General features: G+C 38.9%; 1 protein-coding gene across 1 annotated transcript in view; it reads right to left on the bottom strand.

Moving 5' to 3' along the window:
* DMD (dystrophin) overlaps positions 1 to 24,368 on the bottom strand; it is a 3,625,631-nt gene that overhangs the window by 649,260 nt on the left and 2,952,003 nt on the right. Inside the window, exon 61 of the mRNA XM_082246191.1 lies at positions 15,957 to 16,035. Coding sequence (XP_082102317.1) covers positions 15,957 to 16,035 — 79 coding nt within the window. The remainder of the gene's footprint in view (positions 1 to 15,956; positions 16,036 to 24,368) is intronic.

Genomic DNA, 24,368 nt, shown 5'->3' with positions numbered 1-24,368 from the left:
TTTAAAGAAGATATTCAATCTAAAATATATAAGATAAAATATTTAAATATCAGTAATTAATAATAACTTGTCACTTATTACAAATTAATAAGAACAAATGTAACCACAAAAGCATTCGCAGAAGCATATAATAGTACAAGCCACTGCCCTTAGAACATGTGGTGCTATACAGTGTTTTGACCATGGCGTAAAGCCAAAAATTAATTGCTGTGGTCTGAATATCATTAAATATGACAAAGATAAGTTAACATAATTAAATTGTGTTCACATTGCATTATTTAGCAAGATGAGATGATAGGCAAATTTTGCCGTAACCAGCCTAGGCTTCAAAAGCATTATTTCTCATGGGTTACTTTTTAATTACCAAGTGTTACAAAAAAACATAATCGCTAAAGCTTAATTATCAATAATCCAAACTGAGATGTACTGTAATTATTTAACAAAAACACACAAGCCAACACATTCCAAAAAGCCTACAATATCATATATATATATATAGTCAACTTTTTTTTTTGATTATATTGGTTTGTGTTTTTTTTTTTTATAATAATTATAGCACATCTTAGTTTAGATTATTATGGATTAAAGCTTCATTTCAAAATGACCGTATACAATAATTTTATATATATATATATATATATATATATATATATATATATATATATATATATACACAATTATTATAGATAAAAGTTTTCAAACTTACTATCAAAAATGCTATTCTTATAGCACTAATTTAAGTGATATTGAATATTGTCTTATATTAATAAACAACATATGAATCTGCTGTGTAAAAACCTTTACCATTCACAGAACATTTGTATTCATTACTCTATATTCAAGCCATGGGCAAAAGACTAATATGCTTATAGGGGGGGGGGGGGGTATGATCTTGAACAAAACAAAGGACATTACCATGAGCAAAGTTTGCTAACCTTAATGACTCCTAAAAGTTACAATTTAAGTGAACTTATAAAACAGTGGTAAATGGCCTTTCCGGAAGAACAAAAATGTATTGTTAAAAATGTTGTAACTTTGAATAACATTTTAGGTTGGATAACATATAATCATTAACAGAAGCATTCTTTACTTTAAATACCTATAGAATCCTATATCATAACCAAAATGTTGTTATACTCTAAGTCATAAAGGCATATAATACATTGAATAAAGAAAGCATCCAGAAATATAAAAATACATATATTTTGAGTGATTTATGTGATATTTAGAATAATAGTTATTGACAGCCTTCTTTCTGTAAAGTATGCAGTGTAGGACTGATGCTTGGCTGACTCTTGCTAACTGCTTGTCAGCAGTCTGGCTGTAGCTATATGTACCAGGTGCTGTCGACAAATTACCTGGCAAGTATGAAAAGGGCAAACCTAAATAGTTCATCTTGCTGAAATGTAAAATAAAATGCCAAAGGAGAAAGACAAACTACTGAAGAATGAAGAAAATTATTCCAAACCATTCTCCGTGCAATCTACCAGACAGAGCAGAACAGACCCTTAAAGTGAGTGAAAGAAATGTCATGGTGCCATGAGTCCAGTTCAGACAGCCAAGCAGAGCAGCATTCTTACTTCATATACTGTGGGCTAATTTTGGTCAAAGTTTGTAGATTATTCAATGTGAAATACAAGGGCAATTCTTTAAAACAATCCATTAAATAGAGGTTAATATGTTTAAAATGTTAGTTGCAGCAGTAGGGTTTAGTGATATTCATATTTGGCAGTTGATTTTAATGTCTTCATGGTATATTAAATATACTACATTATATTGAAAAAATAAAAAATATTGTACCTTACAAAATGTTTTGTAGTCATTTTATTTCTCCTTACTACACTCTTGGTCATGGAGGGTTTAAAGCCAGTGAAATCTATGGGTGAGTGTATTCTGAATTCATTGTCTACAGCAGAACCCCCTGCATGAGAACATCCAAGGATACTCCTTTATATTACACAGAACAGGGTAGGGGAAATGACCATAATACAATTAATAGCCTATGGTCCACAGTTAAACAAAAACGTACATCCAATCAATCAAGTCCTGCACCATCACCCCTGAGGATTTGCAAAAAACATTGTAGAAAGAAAGGGGGGCTATACCGGTGCTGGACAACCCACTCTGAATTACATCACTGACACAATTATATAAAAATAATTTGCCTTCCCTCATGCCAAGTTGACCACAGTTGGGTGTCTTTGTGGGGACCTCTTCTCTATCCCCCTCGCATTTGATGGATTAGGGTCTTCTAGCCCTTATGACAGTCTTTTTGAATATTATGGATATATTTCTTACACCAGCAATCCAGCTTTGGGGAATTTGTTTCTAACGGTTCTGTTTCTCTTCTTGTAGGATCACATTTGATTTATAAGTATCGCTATGCTATGTTGTAGATGGTTGGTTAGTAGGAATTGGATACAATATATTGGTTAGTATAAATCATTTACACACATATCTTTGTTTGTATCAATTTGTTATTTCTATTATTATTATTTCTGTTGTGTGTATCTTTTATTTTAGTAAATTGATATTGCGAATCCTCTTCACCCTATATTCCCTGAGGAAGCCACTAAGGCAAAATGCATTGGATAGCCTGACCTTTTGCAATCACTTGGGGGCATTATTCTCATGTACCTTTGTGAGCCTGGGCTGGGGATGGTGTGATTAGGAGGTCCTCATTTTGACTTACGCACTTTTTTTACTGTACTGTTGTATGTATGGTATTTTATTATTGTTATGAATAAAATGGAATTTTTTTATATAATTGTGTCAGTGATGTCATGCAGAGTGGGTTGTCCAGCAGCGGTATAGCCCCCCCATAGTTAAACGAAAAAGGTAATTTCAACAACTAAGTATAAAGCATTAATGTACAGCAAACTATAGCAAGAAATCCTCAGTATGGCTAGTATCAGTTGGTGACATTCAATTAGACGTGTTCTTTAACGTTGAAGGCATTTTGTAGCTTATCCAATCCACTTCAGTTCTAATAAATGTCACAAAGGTACCCCAACATTTATATCCACATGGGCAGCAAAGACACCTTAACCCAATCGCTAATGAAAATGTAGCTCTTGATTGTCCAACAACAGGATGGAAGAGGTAAATGTTGTGGAACCACCCTGTTTTAGTAATGCAATCTCATCCTTAGGTATCTATTGGCGCTTTTCCACTGCATGGAACCAAACGGTTCGGCTCACTTTTGTGCTTTTCCACTGCTGGTACCGCATGGTACGGTGTAGGAACGGTTCGGTATGGTACGGTACATCGGCGCTTTTCCACTACATGGAAGCGGACGGTATGGCTCGCTAAAACAGTACCACCTCGATTGTGGTTCCAAGAGGTACCATACCGGTTCCATATCCCACAATCCTTTGCATGCAGCTGACTGTTTGTCACTACTAGCCACTGATTGGTCAGAGAATTGTTGTTATCCCACCCACTTACTTTAGTACTGCTTTAGTGGAAAAGAAAACCATACCAAACCGTACCGAACCGTTCCAACACTGTACCATGCGCTACCATGCAGTGGAAAACCAAACTGGGCCAAGCAGGGCCAAGCAGGGCCGAGTAGAGCCGAGCCGGTACTTGCAGTGGAAAAGTGCCATATGTCAGACTTGGAAAAATATCTCTGGACAGGGTTGGGGGCTTTTCACACAATCTGTCTTCCACATAATGCTATATCTACTCTAGAAATTTGACAAAAAAAAATCACACCTTTAGCAAGGAAGATTGAAGCATTAACACCTATGACAACTTTCTGACACTGAGAATAATGATTAGATTATGGTATTTATGCTGTCTGTCAGATATTCTGGGGTAACTTGCTGAATAATGATACGATTGAATGGAATAGAAAAGGTGGCTTGGATTAGCTACTTGTCCAGTTAAATGTGACTAACAATGACTAGCCATACCATGACCAGGATAAATGAAAACCTTCACAGACAACTATTAATATGATTTCAGGAGCTTTAGCTTATCCAGGCTTTTATGAGTTATTACCAGGAAAAATAAAATACTGACTAATGGATTGCATGTACAAATTCACAATAATTTCAGTGTCCAAATGTAACCCAATATCTTGCCACTGTTCCCAGTTCTGCTGGGTCTTTGTACTGCGTCTGCTACTCACATACACTGCCACAGCTACCTACTTTTTATGGCTGCACTGTCCTTGCAATGTAGCTTTCTTGTATACCCATGAATGTCTGTATATGTCCAGATATTTGCTATCAATCAATCTCCTACACAGCCAGGGTCCGGTCGTAGCAATGTCCTCCCCAAAATGGCCATTGCAGCTTATAGAAATAACTTTTCAAGTATGCTGTTTAAATCTCTGTGCCATGTACCACAGAGAGGGAGGCCAAAGTCAAAACTAAAAAATAAAGTATTAAAGTGCATACATTTTACCTAAAGCTAAAATCTAAAAATTAAATATATTCCTTAATAGCCACAACGAATATAAATCCACTTTGTGTGCACCAAATAAATTTGCAGACCTATTCGCTTGTACAAGTAGTGGTGACCCCAGCACTATACTGTACATAGAGATGTTGGGGGGACCCAGCAAGTCCACTCACTGCATGCTGTCTGTAAAACAACTACAGGGGGGTGAATGCAAGACCAGCCATTCTGCACAAGAAGAAAGAGCAGAAGTGACCGGTCTTTACTACAGTAAACTCCTGCTCTGAAGCAAAGTGGAGTTGTTTAATGCTGAATTACAGCAAAGATGTGGAAGAAGTACGCAAAACACCAGGATTCAAGTAAGAATACATGTGCCTCTTGCATTTATACAATATTTGTTTAGCCTGGAGTTCAGCTTTAAAAAGGCTACTACTTTTCAGACAAGCATGGATGTAGTGTCTATTCTGTGGCTAAAATGGCTTGGTCCTGGAAATCTGGGGTTTTAGTAACACTGTCTCCTGACTAATTTGAAGGTTCAGTAGTGTATTACTGAATCTGCCAACTTGGTGCTTTGTTTCATGTGCTGTGTAATAAAACAAATGCTGTCACCTTCTGAAATCCTCCACCCCCATCTCCAGTTCATTCCCAGTTCCCTGTGAATGGCACCAAGCTAAGAACTCCATCTTTATTGTTCTTCCTCCTTGCAACTCCCAAACCCTTCCATGTTGTCTCATCCTTACTCTAGCATGAAGCTGGCAACATATCTACATAATGACACTTTGAGATACTGCAGTAGCATCTACCAGCAACTCTGAAAGGTCAATAGAAAGATGTATTGGGGTTGGAAACTCTGTTTAGGTTAAAAAAAATGGATGAATTTTGATCTTAGCACATGCAGCATTTTTTTTTTGAAACTTTAAAAATATTTGTATAGGGACAACATGTGCCTTTTTGCCTAGCTTACAGCAGTGTGGGGATACATTACAAATGCTAAATTGTGGAAAATTAAATATTAGTTAGCAAAATTATTTCCTTAAATACATTTCCCTAGTAAAGTTTGATTTTAATAGTTGAGTTGGTACAGAAACACTTGCATTGGATCTAGTGTGAAAATATTTATCTTTTTACTGAAAAATCAGTTTCCTTCTCCTATTACGATTTACTGTTACTGGTACACTAAAGCCAGCTATACCATAACAAAAACTGTGATTTTGAGAAATATATTTTAGTCACCGTGCAATGCTTAAAGGTAATTGAACATTTGCAGATGTAGATTTTTTTCACCTTTTGTGGTTCCATCAGTCTATGACTGCTATTTCTAGTGAAATGTAAATTATAGACAAATACTGTATGTTCTTTGGATATACTGAAAAGGCTCAACTGGCATTTTACCAATTGCTCAACTGTATTGAGAGGGATGTTTCACTGTTCTTATTGTATACAATAAAATAATGCTTTCGTTTTAAAGCTGCTAATTTAGTACTGGGCACAGTTAACAGATATTTAATAATTTTGTCTCAGCTACACAAAAACATACCATAATCAATAGATGGACTTTGTAAAACATACACACTCAATCTTGTACATATTATCATTAATTGCAAAACCAGTTTCTTCCATAGTAAGCAAGTAAAATGTAAAACACACAATGCATGTTGAATATGTCTAATACAAATGCAGAAAACATTTCCAGTGTTACCAGTGGCAATTACATAAAGCTATACAGAAAACACATACAAAGAAAGATATAACATAGGAGTGAGCACTGTTTGTACAAGCTTTAATCTAGAGGAATAGAAGCAGAAAAATGAAGGCAGAGAATAAATACACCGAATATAAGGTAGAAGAGCTTCTATATAAATGTGGTAAAATATCCGTATGCATTTTCTATACACAAAGTGTTGTATGAAGTCTCCCTGCAAAAGAGAACTCTAGGCAAGCACCTAATGCACACCTAAAGATATCTACAATAGTAGCAGCATAGCTTTGTCTGAAACACATTCACAGCTGAATGACTGGACTAGGAAGTAACAGCAACTCATCCCTGTGGATGAACTTATTCCTGTGCTCCTCTCTCCAGTAAGCTTGCTAACAGTGTTAGGCTCTGTTGTCATGCACAGTGCTGTCAGTCTAACTGGCTCCGAGTACTAGAGATGTGTGAGTCCTGCTGTGCAGAAAATTGCAGGATGCTGATATACAGGTAAAGACACATTTTTTTAATAAATACATACATTTAAAAAAAAAAAAAAAAAATCTAATATGAGCTCAGCTTAAGACTTTTGTACAGTCTAAAAAATGTAAAAAAATAATCAGTTTTTAAATGTTTTTTTTTTAAATAAAAAAAAATAAAGTCAGTACATATCATCTGTAGCTCACACCATTTTCTTTGTCAAACTTGACACCGTGGTCCTAAATCTAGCAACTAGCAACACAAGTTAGGAATAAGCTAACAATTGGAATGTAAATATGTTCTTATTTACCATGCTAGGGCTAAAATGCATATGTATGACATCTACTCCCTAGCTCTTAAACTAATACTGTGGTGTTCCCTCATTGGCTGTAGTTGTATTCACTTTTGCAGTCATTTGCAGCAGGCTTGTGCAATCATGCGTGTATGGATATTTAATATGAATACTGCATATATACAGTAAATGCAGGTGTCTGATACTGTATATAATATAAATTATAGTTCTATTTCTGTGCCAGCTGCATCCATTGCAACTATAGGGGAACATTTATCTGATAATAAATAGTCAAAAGTGCTTCAAAGGAAAGCACTTTACAGAAAATATAATAGTCATGATGTTCATCTAGTTCCTCACTGGCCATTCTAAATATTAAAATCAGGCTATTGAAACTAAACAACAGAGATAATACTTTTGTCTCAGCACTTCAACAGAAGGTACTTGTGCAGGTGCCATAAGTGAAACAGTCCATACAGATAATTACTTTTTTAAACGTATTTATTGAAATAGGTTGTCTGTCAGCCAGTCAGAAATTCCACAAGTTAGTTGAACCCCTTCACGCCGGCCGCACACATTTATGCGGCTACATAGGCGTGCGCAGCCTATTGCATTAGGGTGTGCACCCCAAAGCTCAAACACACATGCGTGTGTATATATATATATATATATATATATATATATATATATATTATATATATATATATATACGCATACACACACTAATATATATATATATATATATATATATATACATAAATACACACTTGTCAAAAGTATTGGGACACCTGCTTTTACACACACATTAAATTTAATGGCATCCCAGTCTTAGTCTGTAGGCTTCAATATTGAGTTGTCCCACCCTTTGCAGCTATGCCAGCATCAACTCTTCTGGGAAGGCTGTCCACAAGGTTTAGGAGTGTGTCTATGGGAACGTTTGACCATTCTTCCAGAAGCGAATTAGTGACGTCAGGCACAGATGTTAGATGAGAAGGCCTGGCTCGCAGTCTTTGCTCTAATTCATCCCAAAGGTGTTCTATCGGGTTGAGGTCAGGACTCTGTGCAGGCCAGTCAAGTTCCTCCACCTCAAACTCGCTCATCCATGTCTTTATGGTCCTTGCTTTGTGCATTGGTCCAAATCATTTGGTGGAGGAGGGATTATAGTGTGGGTGTTGTTCAGGGGTTGGGATTGGCCCCTTAGACTCTTAGGGCGTCAGCATACCATGACATTTTGGACAATTTCATGCTCCCAAATTTGTGGGATGGCCCCTTCCTGTTCCAACGTGACTGCGCACCAGTGCACAAAGCAAGGTCCATAAAGACATGGACTTAGCATGGGTGGTGGAAAATTAACTTCAAGTGCAATAATTTACATTATAATAGTGACTAAAACATATAAAATTAAGTGTAACAATCTAAGAAATAAAAAATTTTAAAGTGCTCTACTGGTGTGAACCTTCCAACTAAAAAGTTTTTGCACTTAAGTTAAATTGTATGGCAAATATCTGTAGAGGGGTTCCACCATCACTGCTAAGTTTTGAAAAAGATGTATGCCTTATTTTCCTTTCGATGTTTATTACAGGTGAAATTACATGTGAGGCACTGACATGGACTGATTGGCAGCACTAATAGGCACTTATTCTCAGCACTGACTGGCACTGATGAGGCTGCACTGATGGGCACTGATTGGCAGCACTGAGAGGTGGCACTTATTGGCAGCACTGATGGGTACTGATAGGTGGCACTGATAGGCAGCACTGATTGGCAACACGGCTGGGCACTAATAGGCATCACTGATGGTTACTGATAGGCGGCATTGGTGGGCACTGATTGGTGGCACTGATAGGCACTGTTAGATGTCAATGATGGGCACTGTTGAGGCGGCACTGATAGGTGGCACTGATGAGGCGGCACTGCTGGGCACTGATAGGCACTATTAGGTGACACTGATGGGCACTGATGAAGCGGCACTGGTGGGCACTAATAGGTGGCACTGGTGGGCACTGATGAGGTGTCACTGATAGGTGGCACTACTGGGCACTGATAGGTAGCACTACTGGGCACCACTTATGGACACTAACAGGGGAGAGGGGGAGTTTCACATTCAGCAGACAGTGAGACTTGCAAGAGCCGCTCAGTGTGTGTGCAGTGGCGTACCTAGAGCATTTGGCACCCGGGCGGATCCTATATCTGGCACCCCCCCCCCAACTTTAAAATGTAAAAATGTAAAAACACCCACAAAAATTTGTAATGTTTTCAAGAATATTCATTGCACAAAATTCACAGCCCCCCATCACAGTGCCCCTTGTAGTCTGCCCCCGTCTCTATAATCACAGTTCCCCCTTTTGCACTCTCTGTCTCCCCTGCACAGTCCTACCTTCAGCATAAACAGATAGCTAATATTATTAGCAATGTGTTTAAGTTTGAGTAAGAGATTGGAGGACATGATACAGGAGATGGTCAGAGACTGCAGATGTGATACAGGAGATGGTCAGAGGCTGCAGACGTGATACAGGAGATGGTCAGAGACTGCAGACATGATACAAGAGATGGTCAGAGATGGCAGACATGATACAGGAGATGGTCAGAGACTGCAGACATGATACAGCAGAGGGTCAGAGACTGCAGACATGATACAGGAGATGGTCAGAGACTGCAGACATGATACAGGAGATGTTCAGAGACAGCAGACATGATACAGGAGATGCTCAGAGACTGCAGACATGATACAGGAGATGAAGGATGTGTATATCAGGTGCGCTAACCAAATCTATATGTGAAATTACATCCATTTATGATACAGGAGATGCTCAGAGACTGAGGACATGATAGAAGATAGAAGAGCACTAGGGGGGCCGGAGAGCACAGGGGAAGCAGAGAGCACTGGAGGAGCTGAAGGGCACGGTTGGGGGGGGGCTGGAGAGAATTAAGAGGGGGTTTGGAAAGCATTGTAGGGGGGTTTGAAGGCGCAGGGGGTGGAGAGCACTGGGGGGGCGAGTAGGGAAAACCAGGGGGGTGGAGAGCACTGGGGGGGACAGGGAGCACTTGGGGGGTGGGCAGGAAAAAACAGGGGGGTGGAGAGCACTGGGGGGGGACAGGGAGCACTTGGGGGGCGGGCAGGAAAAAACAGGGGGGTGGAGAGCACTGGGGGGGACAGGGAGCACTTGGGGGGCAGGCAAGGAAAACCAGGGGGGTGGAGAGCACTGGGGGGGGGCGAGCAGGGAAAACCAGGGGGGTGGAGAGCACTGGGGGGGACAGGGAGCACTTGGGGGGGCAGGCAAGGAAAACCAGGGGGGTGGAGAGCACTGGGGGGGCGAGCAGGGAAAACCAGGGGGGTGGAGAGCACTGGGGGGGGGGGACAGGGAGCACTTGGGGGGCAGGCAAGGAAAACCAGGGGGGTGGAGAGCACTGGGGGGGCGAGCAGGGAAAACCAGGGGCATGGAGAGCACTGGGGGGGACAGGGAGCATAGGGGGAGGGAGATGAAAAGCACTGTGGGGAGCTGAAGAGCATGGGGGGCTAAAGAACAGGGGGGGTCTAGTGCACTGGGGGGGGGTAAGAGCACTAAGGGGGGATTAGGAGCACTGGAGGGGGGGTTAGGAGCACTGGGGAGCCAGCAAAAGAAGTTGTATAGGAGGAGGATGGGGCAGCTGCATATAGATGAACAGATATTTTCCTATTCTTCCTGCAGGAGGGAGAGGAGGAGAATCAGTTATTCAGCAGCTGCCGGAAGAATAGGGAAATATCAATTCCTCTATATGCAGCTTCCCCATCCCCCTCCTATCCAGCACACACACTTGGACAATGGGCACGCACTCACCTTCTTCCAGATGAGGCTCCGCCCCTTCTTCCCACCGAGGCTCCGCCCCTTCCTCCCGCCGTGGCTCCGCCCCCTTCTTCCCGTCCCGACACTGTCATATAATGTAGCTGCTTTCAGGGAGAAAGCCCAGCTGTCAAAACTCAGCGGTGATGTCGGGGGTGGGCGGGATCGAGCAGCTGTCAAACACCAGCCAATGATTGGGCTGTTGCTTAAGAAAGGGGCGGAGCCACAGAAACGAAGCGGCCGCCAAGACCCCATCCCATTGGCTGGTGTTTGATAGCTGTTCGGTCCCGCCCACCCCCGACATCACCCCTTAGTTTTGACAGCTGGTCTTTCCACTGCAAGCAGTAACATTACCTGACAGTGTCACACACACTGAGCGGCTCTGGCAAGCCTCACTATCTGCTGGAGCCAACAGCACAGCTGCCTCTCCACCGAATATCTCACTACCCTCAGTGCCAAAGATGGAGATCTCGGGAGACAGCCTGCCCTACACTAACAGACACAGGGTGATTAGGGTGTGCCCAGGCACACCCGGCACACCCCGTGCGCATGCCTATGTGCGGCTACACAGAAGTGGTCTTTTTTCCGTGGGGTGCATATATGCTTACCTCCCTTTGTGCTGGGAGTGCACCGCACAGCACACTCCCAGCACAGAGACTGAGGTCTCCCTGAGAGCCCTGGGTCTCGTAGTAACGTTCTGGACCCAGGTCTGATGGTTTCCGGGTCACCTGATCGCTGTGATAGCCTCTGATTGGCTATCACAGTGATCAGTCACTGTGAGCCCACCCCTGGGTTTTCTTCCTCTTCTGAATGAAGAGAAAGATACATTATATCTTCCTCTTCTTGCAGCAGAGGAATTGCAAAAAAAACAAGTGTATAAAAAAAATCAAATAGAAAATGAACAAAAAATAAAATAAAATTTAAAATAAAAATAAAGAAAAAAATAACAAGATCAAAGATACCAGGGTTATTGTTAGGGTCAAGGTCAGGGTCAAAGGTGAAGGTCAGGGTCAAAGGCTATGGTCAGCAAATTTTGGGTAGAATTAACATTTTTTTTTTTAAATTTGTATCAGTGTCAGTTAGAATCAATGTCAGTGTGTTTTAACATACACATATGTGGTATTACTGCAATAGTCAGGAGCAGGGAAAATAATTTTGGGGTTTTCTTTGATGGTAAATTATGATAATAACAAGAAATATACAGCTAAATAATAATAAAAAAACATAATGTATATTTCTTTACTATTTTGGGTGAATTTTCATTTGATATTTAAAAAGATTAGGGAATATCTATTACCATTTACCACCAAAAGAAAGCCCAATTTGTCCTGAACAAAATAAGGAATAATCCACCTGGATACACTAAGTAGTTGTGACAATATGTACAGTTTTACTAACACATGTCAAAGTTGCAAAATTGAGCTCAGGTATTTAGATTTGTTTTACCTTTAGGTGTGAAGGGGTTAACTTGTGACAACGACTGAACTGTCCAAATTTCAATTATTTTATAGGCAGCTTTACGTTCTTTTTTTACATTTCTAGCCTCTCAGCTTGCCTCTTTGATATAAAGTCAGTTTTTTTTAAAGGAGTCAGTAGCTCAAGCTTAAATTTACACACATAATTGAATTATTAACAACAACTCATAACCAAGACAAATCCTTCGGACTTATTCGGAAGTTTTAAGTCAGACAAACCGCAGCCTCAAAGCAAGCAACGTCTGCTTTGCTGTCTCTATAGCTACAGAGTCCTTTGTCACATATTAAATGTTTATATATTAAACAATGATTGTATATAGAATGCAAAAAATCAGTTATATAACAACATATTAGAAACATAAAACTAAAACAAAATTTACTCAGAATCATTACATTTTCCCTTTAAACAAATACAAGCAGTTTGTGAGCATAAAAAAAAAAAAAACCTCAAGGCCACACTTTCACCTTAGAAAAGATATTTATGTACATTCTATACTCAAAGCAACAGAAGATAGCTGGAGGCCAAGAGGTAAAGGAATACCTCATTTTATGCTGTCCCCATGGTGGCCATATGCATAACAATCTGATCAAATGATTTTTCACATAATTGGATGTTATGATCTAATCTATAAATTGTCAAAAAGACACAAGCTATGTAGTAGATCAATTCTAAGCAAAGCCAATCAATTTTTACCACACTTCACCATCCCTGGTCTCTTGTCTTTGACATTTGCCTTTTGCCTTTTGGAGGAATCCAGGACCATCTTTATCAGGAATATCCATAATAGTCTGCCATTATCAAGGAGAAGTTCTGGTGCATTACTACATCCATTTGTATACAGGCTCTCTTGACCCTTTTCAGGGTCCATTCGTTCTGGTGAGTGGGGTTCCTGGAGGGGTCACAGTCACCTGGAGCACGAATGTTTCTATGTTTGCACTGGAGCACCTTGCACTTTATTGATTGATCACTTATTTGGACATTGTTTGGAATACGTTTTATTGAATATATATTGATCACCCATTTGGAAACTGTTTGGAATACATTTTATTGATTATTTACCTTCTATATGCTTATATAATAATTTTTTGGGGACACATTGTGCACTATTTTTATTTAAAGTTTTTTTATGCTAGCGCTGTGGTAATTTGGGCATATATGTTGTGGCATTTGGTAAGACATGGTTTGAAGATTGGGTCATATATCCAATGTTTATACATGTGTTGTAGGGGCCCCTAGCAAGCTGAACTCTAGGCAAAATAGGGCATAATCTATTGCAGCTATGTATTCATTAACACTTTGGTTTATTTTATTTTTTTATATGCAAGCAGAGTAAGTACCGAAAATGTAACTTGGTATTAACATGTTGGGGTGCCTATACATCAGAGTTCAGATTAGCTGAGGGAGAAGCAATACAGGAAGGCAATCAGTTGTGCTGCAGTGCAAGGTGCATACTAATAGGAGGAGAGATCAGAGTTACAGGGAGATAAGAGCTATGCTGTTTCTCCTTTCACTGTCCAGTCACAGACTTGACAAGGGAAAAGAGCTGTAACTGTTTCTGAGCAGAGAAAAATCAGATCATCTGCCATGCTATACGGGAATGTGCTGTGTTGCAGAGCTGCATAAATCTCAGAACTGAATAAAAAGAAATACAAATCAATTGGCAGATAAAACAACTCCTGTATATGTTACTAATCGTGGCATTTACCTGTTTGGCTGGAGTTCAGCTTTAAGGTGAAGGATATTTGCAGCCAAGCCACCCTTGTAGCTTCATAATAGGTTAAGAACATATGTGCAGCTATTGTAACGGGCATTACAAGACCCCCCCTCTAGTTTATGCCTACTTTTAGATTGGAACAATGAACTATATATTGGCATTTGGTAGTCAAATATTAATAACAGCCCAAAGTTCCTCTATTCTTAAGGGTTATTTTCTATGAAAGTGAAAGCATAAATAGTGCTGCACTAGATAACAATGGATTAATAAATATATGCTAAGATTATCAAAAAGAAAACTGGTAGAAAACTGAGCATAATGCACTGAGAGAGAAAAATAACCATTATAACATTTACTTCTATACAATTGTGCTGCAATGCACTTTTTCTGTTTTGTCAGTGACCCCATTTTTTATAATTGTGCTAAGGGTAGAAAAAAAGTTTTGCAGATCAGCAGTGCCAAGAACACTGTAGTACAGTGTTCAGGTAGCAAAGCTAAATAAACTATTGACAGCTGGAGAAGAGAAGGTTCATCTAAAATTTAATGAGGTGAACCAAGGGCATAAAAACTGAAGGTTAAAACAATTAGCATGGCTGGTCACCTAAATTAATACCAGATTTAGTAAGAATGCCAGGATTAAATTGACACTTTACTATCATGGTATTAATATGGGAAAGAAACATTTAATTATGGATCAGATCTGAAGTATATAGAGATCCAGGTGACAAGGATGCAGGTAAAAATGACAAATTTATAATAAAATGCATTTTCCAGATGGTGTAGATATTAAATATTTTAATGAACATTTATGCAGAAAAAAAAGTAGCCACTTATTTCTATTACAGCTACGGCATGTATTATTTATCTGCAGCAATGGAACATGAAGAAAAACACAACTCATGACTTTCAAAACACAGAAAAGTATTTCCTACATTGGAAATAAATATCAATTGCCTTCTGCTCTAGTCAAATAAAAAGGGATAAAAAGCTTTGTGAATAAAAAAGGTGTGGACAACCAGTGAGATAATGGTCATTTTTCTACGTAAGGTTAAGAACCTGTAACATCTTAATATTTATTTCCTCTTTACATATTTCAAAGCTTGAACAGTTAAAGTTGTATTAAAAACTACATTTTTAGCACAGTAAAATACACATTCCCCAGTGAACTATTTTATAAAAGTCTTAGCCTAGCACTGGCAGTTTTCAACTTTTAATTCTCCCTAAGTGAATAAATCAGCTGCTGAAAGTGCTTACAAAACTGAGGGTTTAATATTCCTTTAAAGCTCAGCTCTAGTCCAAACTTTTTTTGTTTTAGATCTAGATGGGAGTCGTTATAAATTCTGTAAGGTTTTCTTGTTTAGAAAAGATATGTGGCTAAATTTCACAACAGGTTGGTGGAAAATGCAAGTGCTCAGTACCATCTTTTGACCAGACCATAATGGACAGATTTGGTGGATGCGATAGACAATGACCATTAGTAAGCCCCTTTGTTAGAGAGTGACTGTTGACTTAAAAACATCTAAGAGGGTAGAATATTGACTTAACATTATACACACATATATGATGAATCAAAAAGATCTGTGTACGAATTTTGGTTTGCGTGGATTTGCTTACTAATATTTTAGTCATTATAAAACACAGAATTAATTATATCTTTGTAAGTCGTATTTGCATTTATAACCACCAGAATGATGTTAAAATGTGCTTTTTTTTTAATTACATGTTTATTCTAAACTTACTGTTTACTGGCAGGCACTGAAGTCTTTGACAGTGGAAAAGTGTGTGATAAATCTCCTTTTTAATCAAAATATATAGGGAGAACAACAGTGTGAACATATAGCTGGATTCAATGACATATTGATAATTCTCAGACTAGTATTCTGTGAATATTTTGAGGCATGCATTTAAGAGATCCCCTTTAGCCAGTACTGATCAGCTATTTTCTAGGAAGGGTACAGACCTAATATTATCACCGGGAAGATAATAATGTGATGTATGGGATTTCATCTTGTGAACTGGGAAGGTTGAGTAAACCATAAAGCATGCAGGTTAATTAACAGAAGTTAAAATGCTTACTGGATAGGAAGTGCTGAGACGTGGGGCCAAAATCCCTGTGGGCTTCATGTAATTGTCTGATGCGCTCATCAATGGACACCTTAGAGGGAGAGAAAAGAAAAGATTATTTTAACACATGATGATGAGCAGCAATTAGGAAGGCAGGATATTATTGCTCTGCAAACCTTAGGGTTTCAGGCAACGAAATGCTGTGTCAGGGCTGTAAAACTCTAAATGCCTGTTTTATTTTTATATTGTTTGAGAAACATTTCCCTGTTTAAAACTGGGACACTTCAAAACACTAGAAAACAAATGATCTTTCCATAAGCCATAAAATGGGAAACCATATGTCATTCCTTTATGACCTAAGGCTACAGCATTAAGTGGCAAAGGTACAATCTTGCATACTCAGCTAATTTCAAAACATGTGTTCCTATTGTACAAACCTATATTGCTATCATTCTTTTTTATTTGTAAATCACAAGGGTATGAAAAATATGAGGCATGAAAGGCATTTCAGAGGTCATGAGGCATTGCATGCAAAATAATTTCACTAATAGACTAATGTAAAAATAAGTCTACACCTAGAGGCTTGTTTGAGAACTGAGCAAAAAAAAGCTGTGCTTAATGATATCATCAAATATAACATCACATTAACTGTTTTCATTCTAGTATATTCATAATGTTAAAGGATGATTCCTAACTTGTCTTTTCTCCTTTTAAATATGCTCCATCTATATATACCTGTAGTTTCTATATTTGCTTTTTTAATGCACTAGTTTACAACAAAAAATAATAAACAGCATATTATAAAGGTACATTAGTAAAACATGAACATTTTGCAATATTCTTCTTTACATTAAAAAAAAATCATAGAAAAAGAGAACAGAGAGGTAAGAGGAAAAAGGGGATGAGAAAAGAAAGAGGAAAAAAGCTTAGAAAAAAAAGAAGAAAATGGAGCAAAGAAAGATTACGAAAGATAGAAAATATATTATCAATTCATTCATAAAAGTAGGTAACATCCCATTCAAAATTCATTCCTTTTGGAACTCTGGTCTCTAAATTAAGGATCCAATATATTAATTTTCTAATTAGTAAGGAAAACCCATCACCTCCTCTAAAGTGGTTAAGCATTCTTTCTTTAATTTGTACCTTAGGGGAACTAGCACTAGAACCACGATGGTCCATGAAGTTGCATCCTTTGCTGTTTTTTTTATGGTCCACTATTAGACACATGGTCCCTGAAACAGTTACATAACTGTCTTGTAATTCTGCTAAAATATTTTTTGGGGCAGGTCACACAAGAAATAACGTAGATTACATACCTTGTGTAACAATTTACTAACTGCCCAAAGACCATTGACAAATGAATACAGAGTGTGGGCATCCTCCAAATAGGGACAAATCGAACAAGGAGCAGACCCGCTACTGAACATGCCCGCAGTGTACAGCCATGCACATTGACTTATGTTGGACTGAAACAAACTACGAAATAGAAGGGGGCCCCAGAAGAATAAGTTCAGGGATGCTCTGTGCAAAACCACTGCAGAGAGCAGGTGTGTATAACATTTTTATTATTATCAGAAAAAAAAAGCTTTACAACTGCTTTAAACTCCATATTGTAACTGGTCAAAAAAGAAACCAATTGAAAATCACACTTCTTGTATCCCCTCTTACTCCTGGTAATTGGAAATGCATTCTTTAAAGGAGTTGTAAACCCTTGTTATACTATGCTCTGTGTAATCATTTTGCACAGAGCAGCCCTGATCCTCTTATTCTGGGGTCTCCCATCTGCGCTCCAGACCCTTCCTCTTCATTAGGTGCCCCCACAGAAAGCTGCTTTCCCTTGGGACACTCGTGTAGGCTCGCTTCTGAGTCCAGCTGCCTCATCCATTGACACAGAGAGCGGGACTCGCCCCCCCCAACCCCGATCCCACTGGATTTGATTAACAGTATCTGAAGCCACTGCACTCGTGCACATAGCTGGATCGGACTCAGGTAAAAATAAGGGTGTTCTTGGGGGGAGTTGCAGCACAGAAGGTTTTTCACCTTAATGCACAGAATGCATTAGGGCGAAAGACCTTGAGGCTTTACAACCACTTTAAGTAGATCACCTCTAGGTGTGTCATTGGCCAACTAATATGCCCCCTTTCTTTGGTAAACCGATAAGAGACCTGTTTAATAAATCTCCTCCTCAAACTCGAAACCTTCTAGTAGTGAGCAGTTGTTCCAAGAGTTAATAAATTGGCATTTTGGTAAGGCTTTCTTAGCATGGGATAGAGGGCAACTATCCGCCTGGAGAAGGGAAATTCTTGACATGGGTTAAAGATAAGTCTGTACATGGTTCCGTTGGTTATTTTACAGTAAAGTCCAAATAAAAAATAGTATACAGTATTATAATAACTTGTTAGCAGAAGAAGCAAAACAACTACAACAACACATTCAAACAATGATTTCATCAACATAAAATACACATGAAAAGATAAACAGCTGACATGCAAGACATTTTAACAATGCAATTGCTTAGTTCAGAGGTGACTCAAAAAACATAAAAAAAACTGCAGAGACAAATAATGGATGTGATTGAGGAATACATTTGGCCATGCACTTATCCTGTCTGGTTTGAGAAATACATAAAAATCAATGTGCAACAAATGTTTACAACTAATTCATAATTATTTAGTAAAATATGGTAGAGCTTTTCTGTTCCTGAAGTATTTATTTGGAAAGGTGCAATGGACAATAATAGGACCTGTTCACTGCAAAGTAAATTATATTTATTGTATTTCTCTAGCACAAACAATTAAATCTACCATTTGCATGCTTGGTAAAAGAAGCAATCAATAAATCTACAACAATGAAATTAAATAAATATATTAAAAGATCTCTGCACAATTTGCAGAGTGCCTTGTAAAGTTTTCTTGTAAATGGAGCATTAGATTCAAGCAAATATCTATCAAATATTAACAGCATTATAGTACATCAAGGCAGACTAAGTAAATGTAATGGGAACGCATATATTTTTTACCTTTAAACTTCCCTACAACAAGATGATTTGTAGCTTATCTATAGTGAAAATGATCCTGTTTTAAAGGCCAAGTTTACTTTTATGAAAAAATTAATAAATGCATATATTTTTGAAGGTATAAAAATGTGCATTTATTATCTCTATCACAGGAGCCTGCAGAGCACTGCACCTGCAATCAGTGGATTAAAGATGCACTGTCAGGCTCCTGCATACACTGTCTAAAACTCTGCCTGTACCTCTGTAGGGCTGTCAGTTTTAGAGTTGTAGGAAATCTTTACAGACTACGAGCTCACTGATCAGCATACCTCTCAGTCCATTAACACTACAAGTGTGCCTTCTGCAGTGTTTCCCACTGCACTTTGTGACCTGTGACATGTCCAAGAAGGATGCAAATAAGGGGGGACTAGGTGATCCAAGTGGAAGTGGGAGAGGGCACATGTGAAAACCAGATACCTGCTCCCCCTCAAAAAATGTGTTCAAAAGTGGTAGAGCAGGGGGGAGGCAGTAGAAATTCTGGGTTTTTGCATATACAGTATCTCACAAAAGTGAGTACACCCCTCACATTTTTGTAAATATTTTATTATATCTACAAAATGTGACAACACTGAAGAATTGACACTTTGCTACAATGTATAGTCAGTGTACAGCTTGTATAACAGTGTAAATTTGCGGTCCCCTCAAAATAACTCAACACACAGCCATTAATATCTAAAAGGCTGGCAAGAAAAGTGAGTACACCCCTAAGACAAAAGTCCAAATTTGCCCCAATTAGCCATTTTCCCTCCCCGGTGTGATGTGACTTGTTAGTGCTACAAGGTTGCAGGTGTGAATAGGGAGCAGGTGTGGTAAATTTGGTGCTATCGCTCTCACTCTCTCATACTGGTCACTGGAAGTTCAACATGGCACCTCATTGCAAAGAACTCTCTGAGGATCTGAAAAAAGAATTGTTGCTGTACATAAAGATGGCCTAGACTTGAAGAAGATTGTCAAGATCCTGAAACTGAGCTGCAGGACAGTGGCCAAGACCATACAGCTGCTTAACAGGACAGGTTCCACTCAGAACAGGCCTCGCCATGGTCAACCAAAGAAGTTGAGTGCACGTGCTCAGCGTCATATCCAGAGGTTGTCTTTGGGAACTACACGTATAAGTGCTGCCAGCATTGCTGTAGAGGTTGAAGGGGTGGGGAGTCAGCCTGTCAGTGCTCAGACCATATGCTGCACACTGCATCAAATTGGTCTGCATTGCTGTCCTGATAGAAGAAAGCCTCTTCTAAAGATGATGCACAAGAAAGCCCGCAAACAGTTTGCTGAAGACAAGCAGACTAAGGACATGGATTACTGGAACCATGTCCTGTGGTCTGATGAGACCAAGATAAACGTATTTGGTTCAGATGGTGTCAAGCGTGTATGGTGGCAACCAGGTAAGGAGTACAAGGACAAGTGTGTCTTGCCTAAAGTCAAGCATGGTGGTTGGAGTGTTATGATCTTGGGCTGCATGAGTGCTGCCGGCACCGTGGAGCTACAGTTCATTGAGGGAATCATGAATGCCAACATGTACTGTGACATACTGAAGCAGAGCATGAACGCCTCCCTTCAGAGACTGGGCCGAAGGGCAGTATTCCAACATGATAACGACCCCAAACACACCTCCAACACGACCACTGCTAAAGAAGCTGAGGGTAAAGGTGATGCACTGCCCAAGCAGGTCTCCAGACCTAAACCCTATTGAGCATCTGTGGGGCATTCTCAAACGGAAGGTGGAGAAGCACAAGGTCTCTAACATCCATCTGCTCCTTGATGTCATCACCGAGGCGTGAAAGAAGCCATGGTGAACTCCATGCCCAAGAGGATTAAGACAGTGCTAGAAAATAATGGTGGCCACAAAAAATGTTGACACTTTGGGCCCAAATTGGTCATTTTCACTTAGGGGTGTACTCACTTTTGTTGCCACTTTGTTGTAGTGAGCTGTACACTCACTACTTTACATTGTAGAAAAGTGTCATTTCTTCAGTGTTGTCACATGAAAAGATATAATAAAATATTTACAAAAAATGTGAAGTGTGTACTCACTTTTGTGAGATACTGTATTTTCTTTTTTAAATTAACTAATTGAAGACTAAAACAAATTTAAAAAAATGACTGTATCTGTGCCCAGCTAAGTGGAGCTCTAGGATCCCCTTTTCCCATATTTTAAAGGCTAATCATAACTGCATTACTGAATAAAAAAATTGCATTATTTCCAGAGTGGAAAGCTGTAATTGCACACAGAGATGATTGAGTCACAGGATGACTCATATTACCCCTTTCTTTGCTGAATTGTTTAATGCAGTCTTTTAACGGGGTTCTAAAGATAACATGTTTTCTTTTCCCTAATGCATTCTCTGCATTAAGGTAAACAAATATTGTTGTCTTCCGTGGACGTCCAGGCCTTTTTATGTTGCTGAACTCACCAGTGTGTTCTTCTTTCCTCAGAATGTACCAAACTATTGATTTGGCCACTCCTAATGTTGCTGCTATCTCTCTGATGGATTGGTTTTGTTTTTTAAGCATTACAATGGCCTGTTTCACTTGCATGAACAGCTCCCTTGAACGCATGATGTAGGTTCACAGCAATAGATTCCAAATGCAAATACCACACTAAGAATCAACTCCAGACCTATTACCTGCTTAAATGATGAATAAATAACAAAGGAGCAGCCCCCACCTGGCCATGAAACAGCTTTTGATTCAATTATCCAAATACATTTGGTCCTTTAAAAAAGGGGGGTGGCTTATCTTAAGAGCCTAAATTCCTGAACCCTTCCATAGATTTGGATGGATATACCCTTATATTAAACCCGAGAGTTTGCACTTTCAGGCCATATCCATTATATAACTATAGATTAATTATGTTTTGTTAAATACCTGAAATAATATGAAAATTGTGCATTTGTCCAAATATATATGAACCTAACTGTATATCCATCTTTATAAAAAAGTCAATCACTCATTGGTTTTAATTTCTCACTTTTGAATATGCACTGACTGAATGTTTTGAAGTATTTTAGCACTTATGATTGAAGCCGGAAGTGGACTGCATTGCAGTGCAGACTATTGACATTGCAGTAGGTGGTGGAGGCTGTAGCATATTTGTCCTAATGAAAACGGACATGAACATGGAAATTAAAGCGGACATGAAAAATGGACACAGAGTGACACAGAATACATTTTTTAAAATACACAAAAACAAAGCCTTGTTTATCTCCAAAAAACCATATATATCTAACAATGTAATAAATATTAACAAAGGTGTTTGTGAGCTAAAATGTCAATAGCTAATGTTTTAAAATAACCAAGTTAAAATACACTTGTCAGAAATAAAGTCCACCTCACCCTGATCTAGTCTGGTGCCTATACTTACCTTTACTGTTTCTGCATTGACTTTCACAGATCTCTGCTGCTACCCCACAAGCTCACTGGGCAGCAACAGTAAAAGTAAGTATAGGCACTGGAACATTCCAATGACAAAGTGAAGGGGTGGGGGTTTGTCCAGACACATGGGGCATAAACAGTGGCTATATATGTTTAACTCAGTCCAGTCAGTGGAAGTTCCTTTAAAAGTGTGTAACATGTTCGATCATGTGATCAGAAGCCTGCCCCCACTGGCTCCATTGTAAACAGTGACAAGGAGCTCAAACAGGGGTCTTCAAACTGCGGCCCTCCAGCTGTTCAGGAACTACAATTCCCATCATGCCTAGTCATGTCTATGAATGTCAGAGTTTTACAATGCCTCATGGGACGTGTAGTTCCGCAACAGCTGGAGGGCCGTAGTTTGAGGATCCCTGAGCTAAAAGTTTGGTCACTGAGCGGGGGAGTGGGGGTGCTCCCAGCACAGTAAAAAAATGCTTATATATATATAGCAGTTTGGCATAAAGTCCACCGCCCTGCTGCCATATCTATGTGTATGACTGTGGTTAAAAGGTTAAAGGATACGATTACATGTCTTTGTATGGAAAGCACAAAAAATGTTAAAATCTTTGACATTAAAATTATGTCATGACAATAACTTCTGTGTTAATTGCATAACAGCCAATATAGCATTTAAGTAGCTTAAATTATAAAATGTTATTGTAAAAAGATCTGTTTGCAGAAAATGGTGTAGGTTTAATTGGTATTAATTCTTTTTTCTAGACAAGATTAGCTTTTCATGATTGGATTTTACTGAATCAATGCAGTCCCTGGTAGGTTATCCAAATTTGTGTCAGAGAAAGCAAATAAATATCTTTCAGCTGAACTAGCTTATCACCCTTTAATAATTTAGAGGCTGTAGGACCATTCTTCTTTATGAATCATTGCCTTTATGTTAACTATCACATTGAACATTCCCTGTACAACAACAGCACAAGAATGTCAGGACATTGGATTCCCTGTTGTATTATGTCTTGCCAGGCAGGCAAGTTCAAGTTTCTGGCTTTGCCAATCTAACTTGTATTGACACTTATGGAATTTGACTTAATTCATCTTCACACTGTGACTACTAATACACGCTTTCATTAAAAATGACTTCATGAAGATACTGGACTTGAATATGTGCCAATTCGTTAGTAACTGCAAAGTATGTTTATCAAAATCTTAGCAATACGATAATTTCCAACATATATAGGTGCCAAAACTATCAACATGATGACCCTAAGATGATTTTTCTTGTGTTATTTGCTGTCAGCTGCTATTATCATGGTATACATGCATTGCTGCTTGTTTGCCTTTAAAAATATTATTCCTACCTCACTCTGTTTCTAGTAGGGATGATCGAACTTTTGAAAAGTTAGATTCGACCAGAACACCCGAACTTCCCGAAAGTTTGGGTCCGGATTCCAGAACCCTATTGAAATCAATGGGACCCGAACTTCGGTAATCAAAAAACACAATTTTGAAGCCCTAAAACCCAATAAATGCCCCTAAAAAGTGCCTAGGGTTCTGGGTCATGCCCCAGGGACTATTAATCACACAAAAAAAGTTCTTAAAAATTGTCGTTTTTGATACAGAGCCAATTATTGAAAAAATTATTGAAAAAAAAAGAGATTTCTTTGGATTTGGTGTCTGGTGGGTCTAAAAGGTGTACCTGTGAAGTCTCAGCTCTGTAGGATGTCCAGAACCAGAAAAAAAAAAGATTGTTTGCATTAGAATTGCAGTAGAGCAGGGATATGGCTCCGCTATTTTCACACCTGGCCATTTTTGTTGCAGGTATAACATCTGAACTTCTGTATAGGGGTATATACACACACACACATATATGTATATATACACGTACACACATATAGGTGTGAAAGTAGTGGAACCCTATGCCTGCGCTAATGAATAGGGATGATCGAACGGTTCGGGTCGACCATTGGTTCGACCCAAACATTGGCTGTTCGAGGTTCGGC

The sequence above is a fragment of the Pelophylax lessonae genome, assembly GCF_965119305.1.
Source record: "Pelophylax lessonae genome assembly, chromosome: 2".
In the NCBI taxonomy this organism is placed as follows: Eukaryota; Metazoa; Chordata; class Amphibia; order Anura; family Ranidae; genus Pelophylax; species Pelophylax lessonae.
Note: the sequence above shows the minus strand (reverse complement) of the source record. Positions and strands in the feature narration are given on the sequence as shown.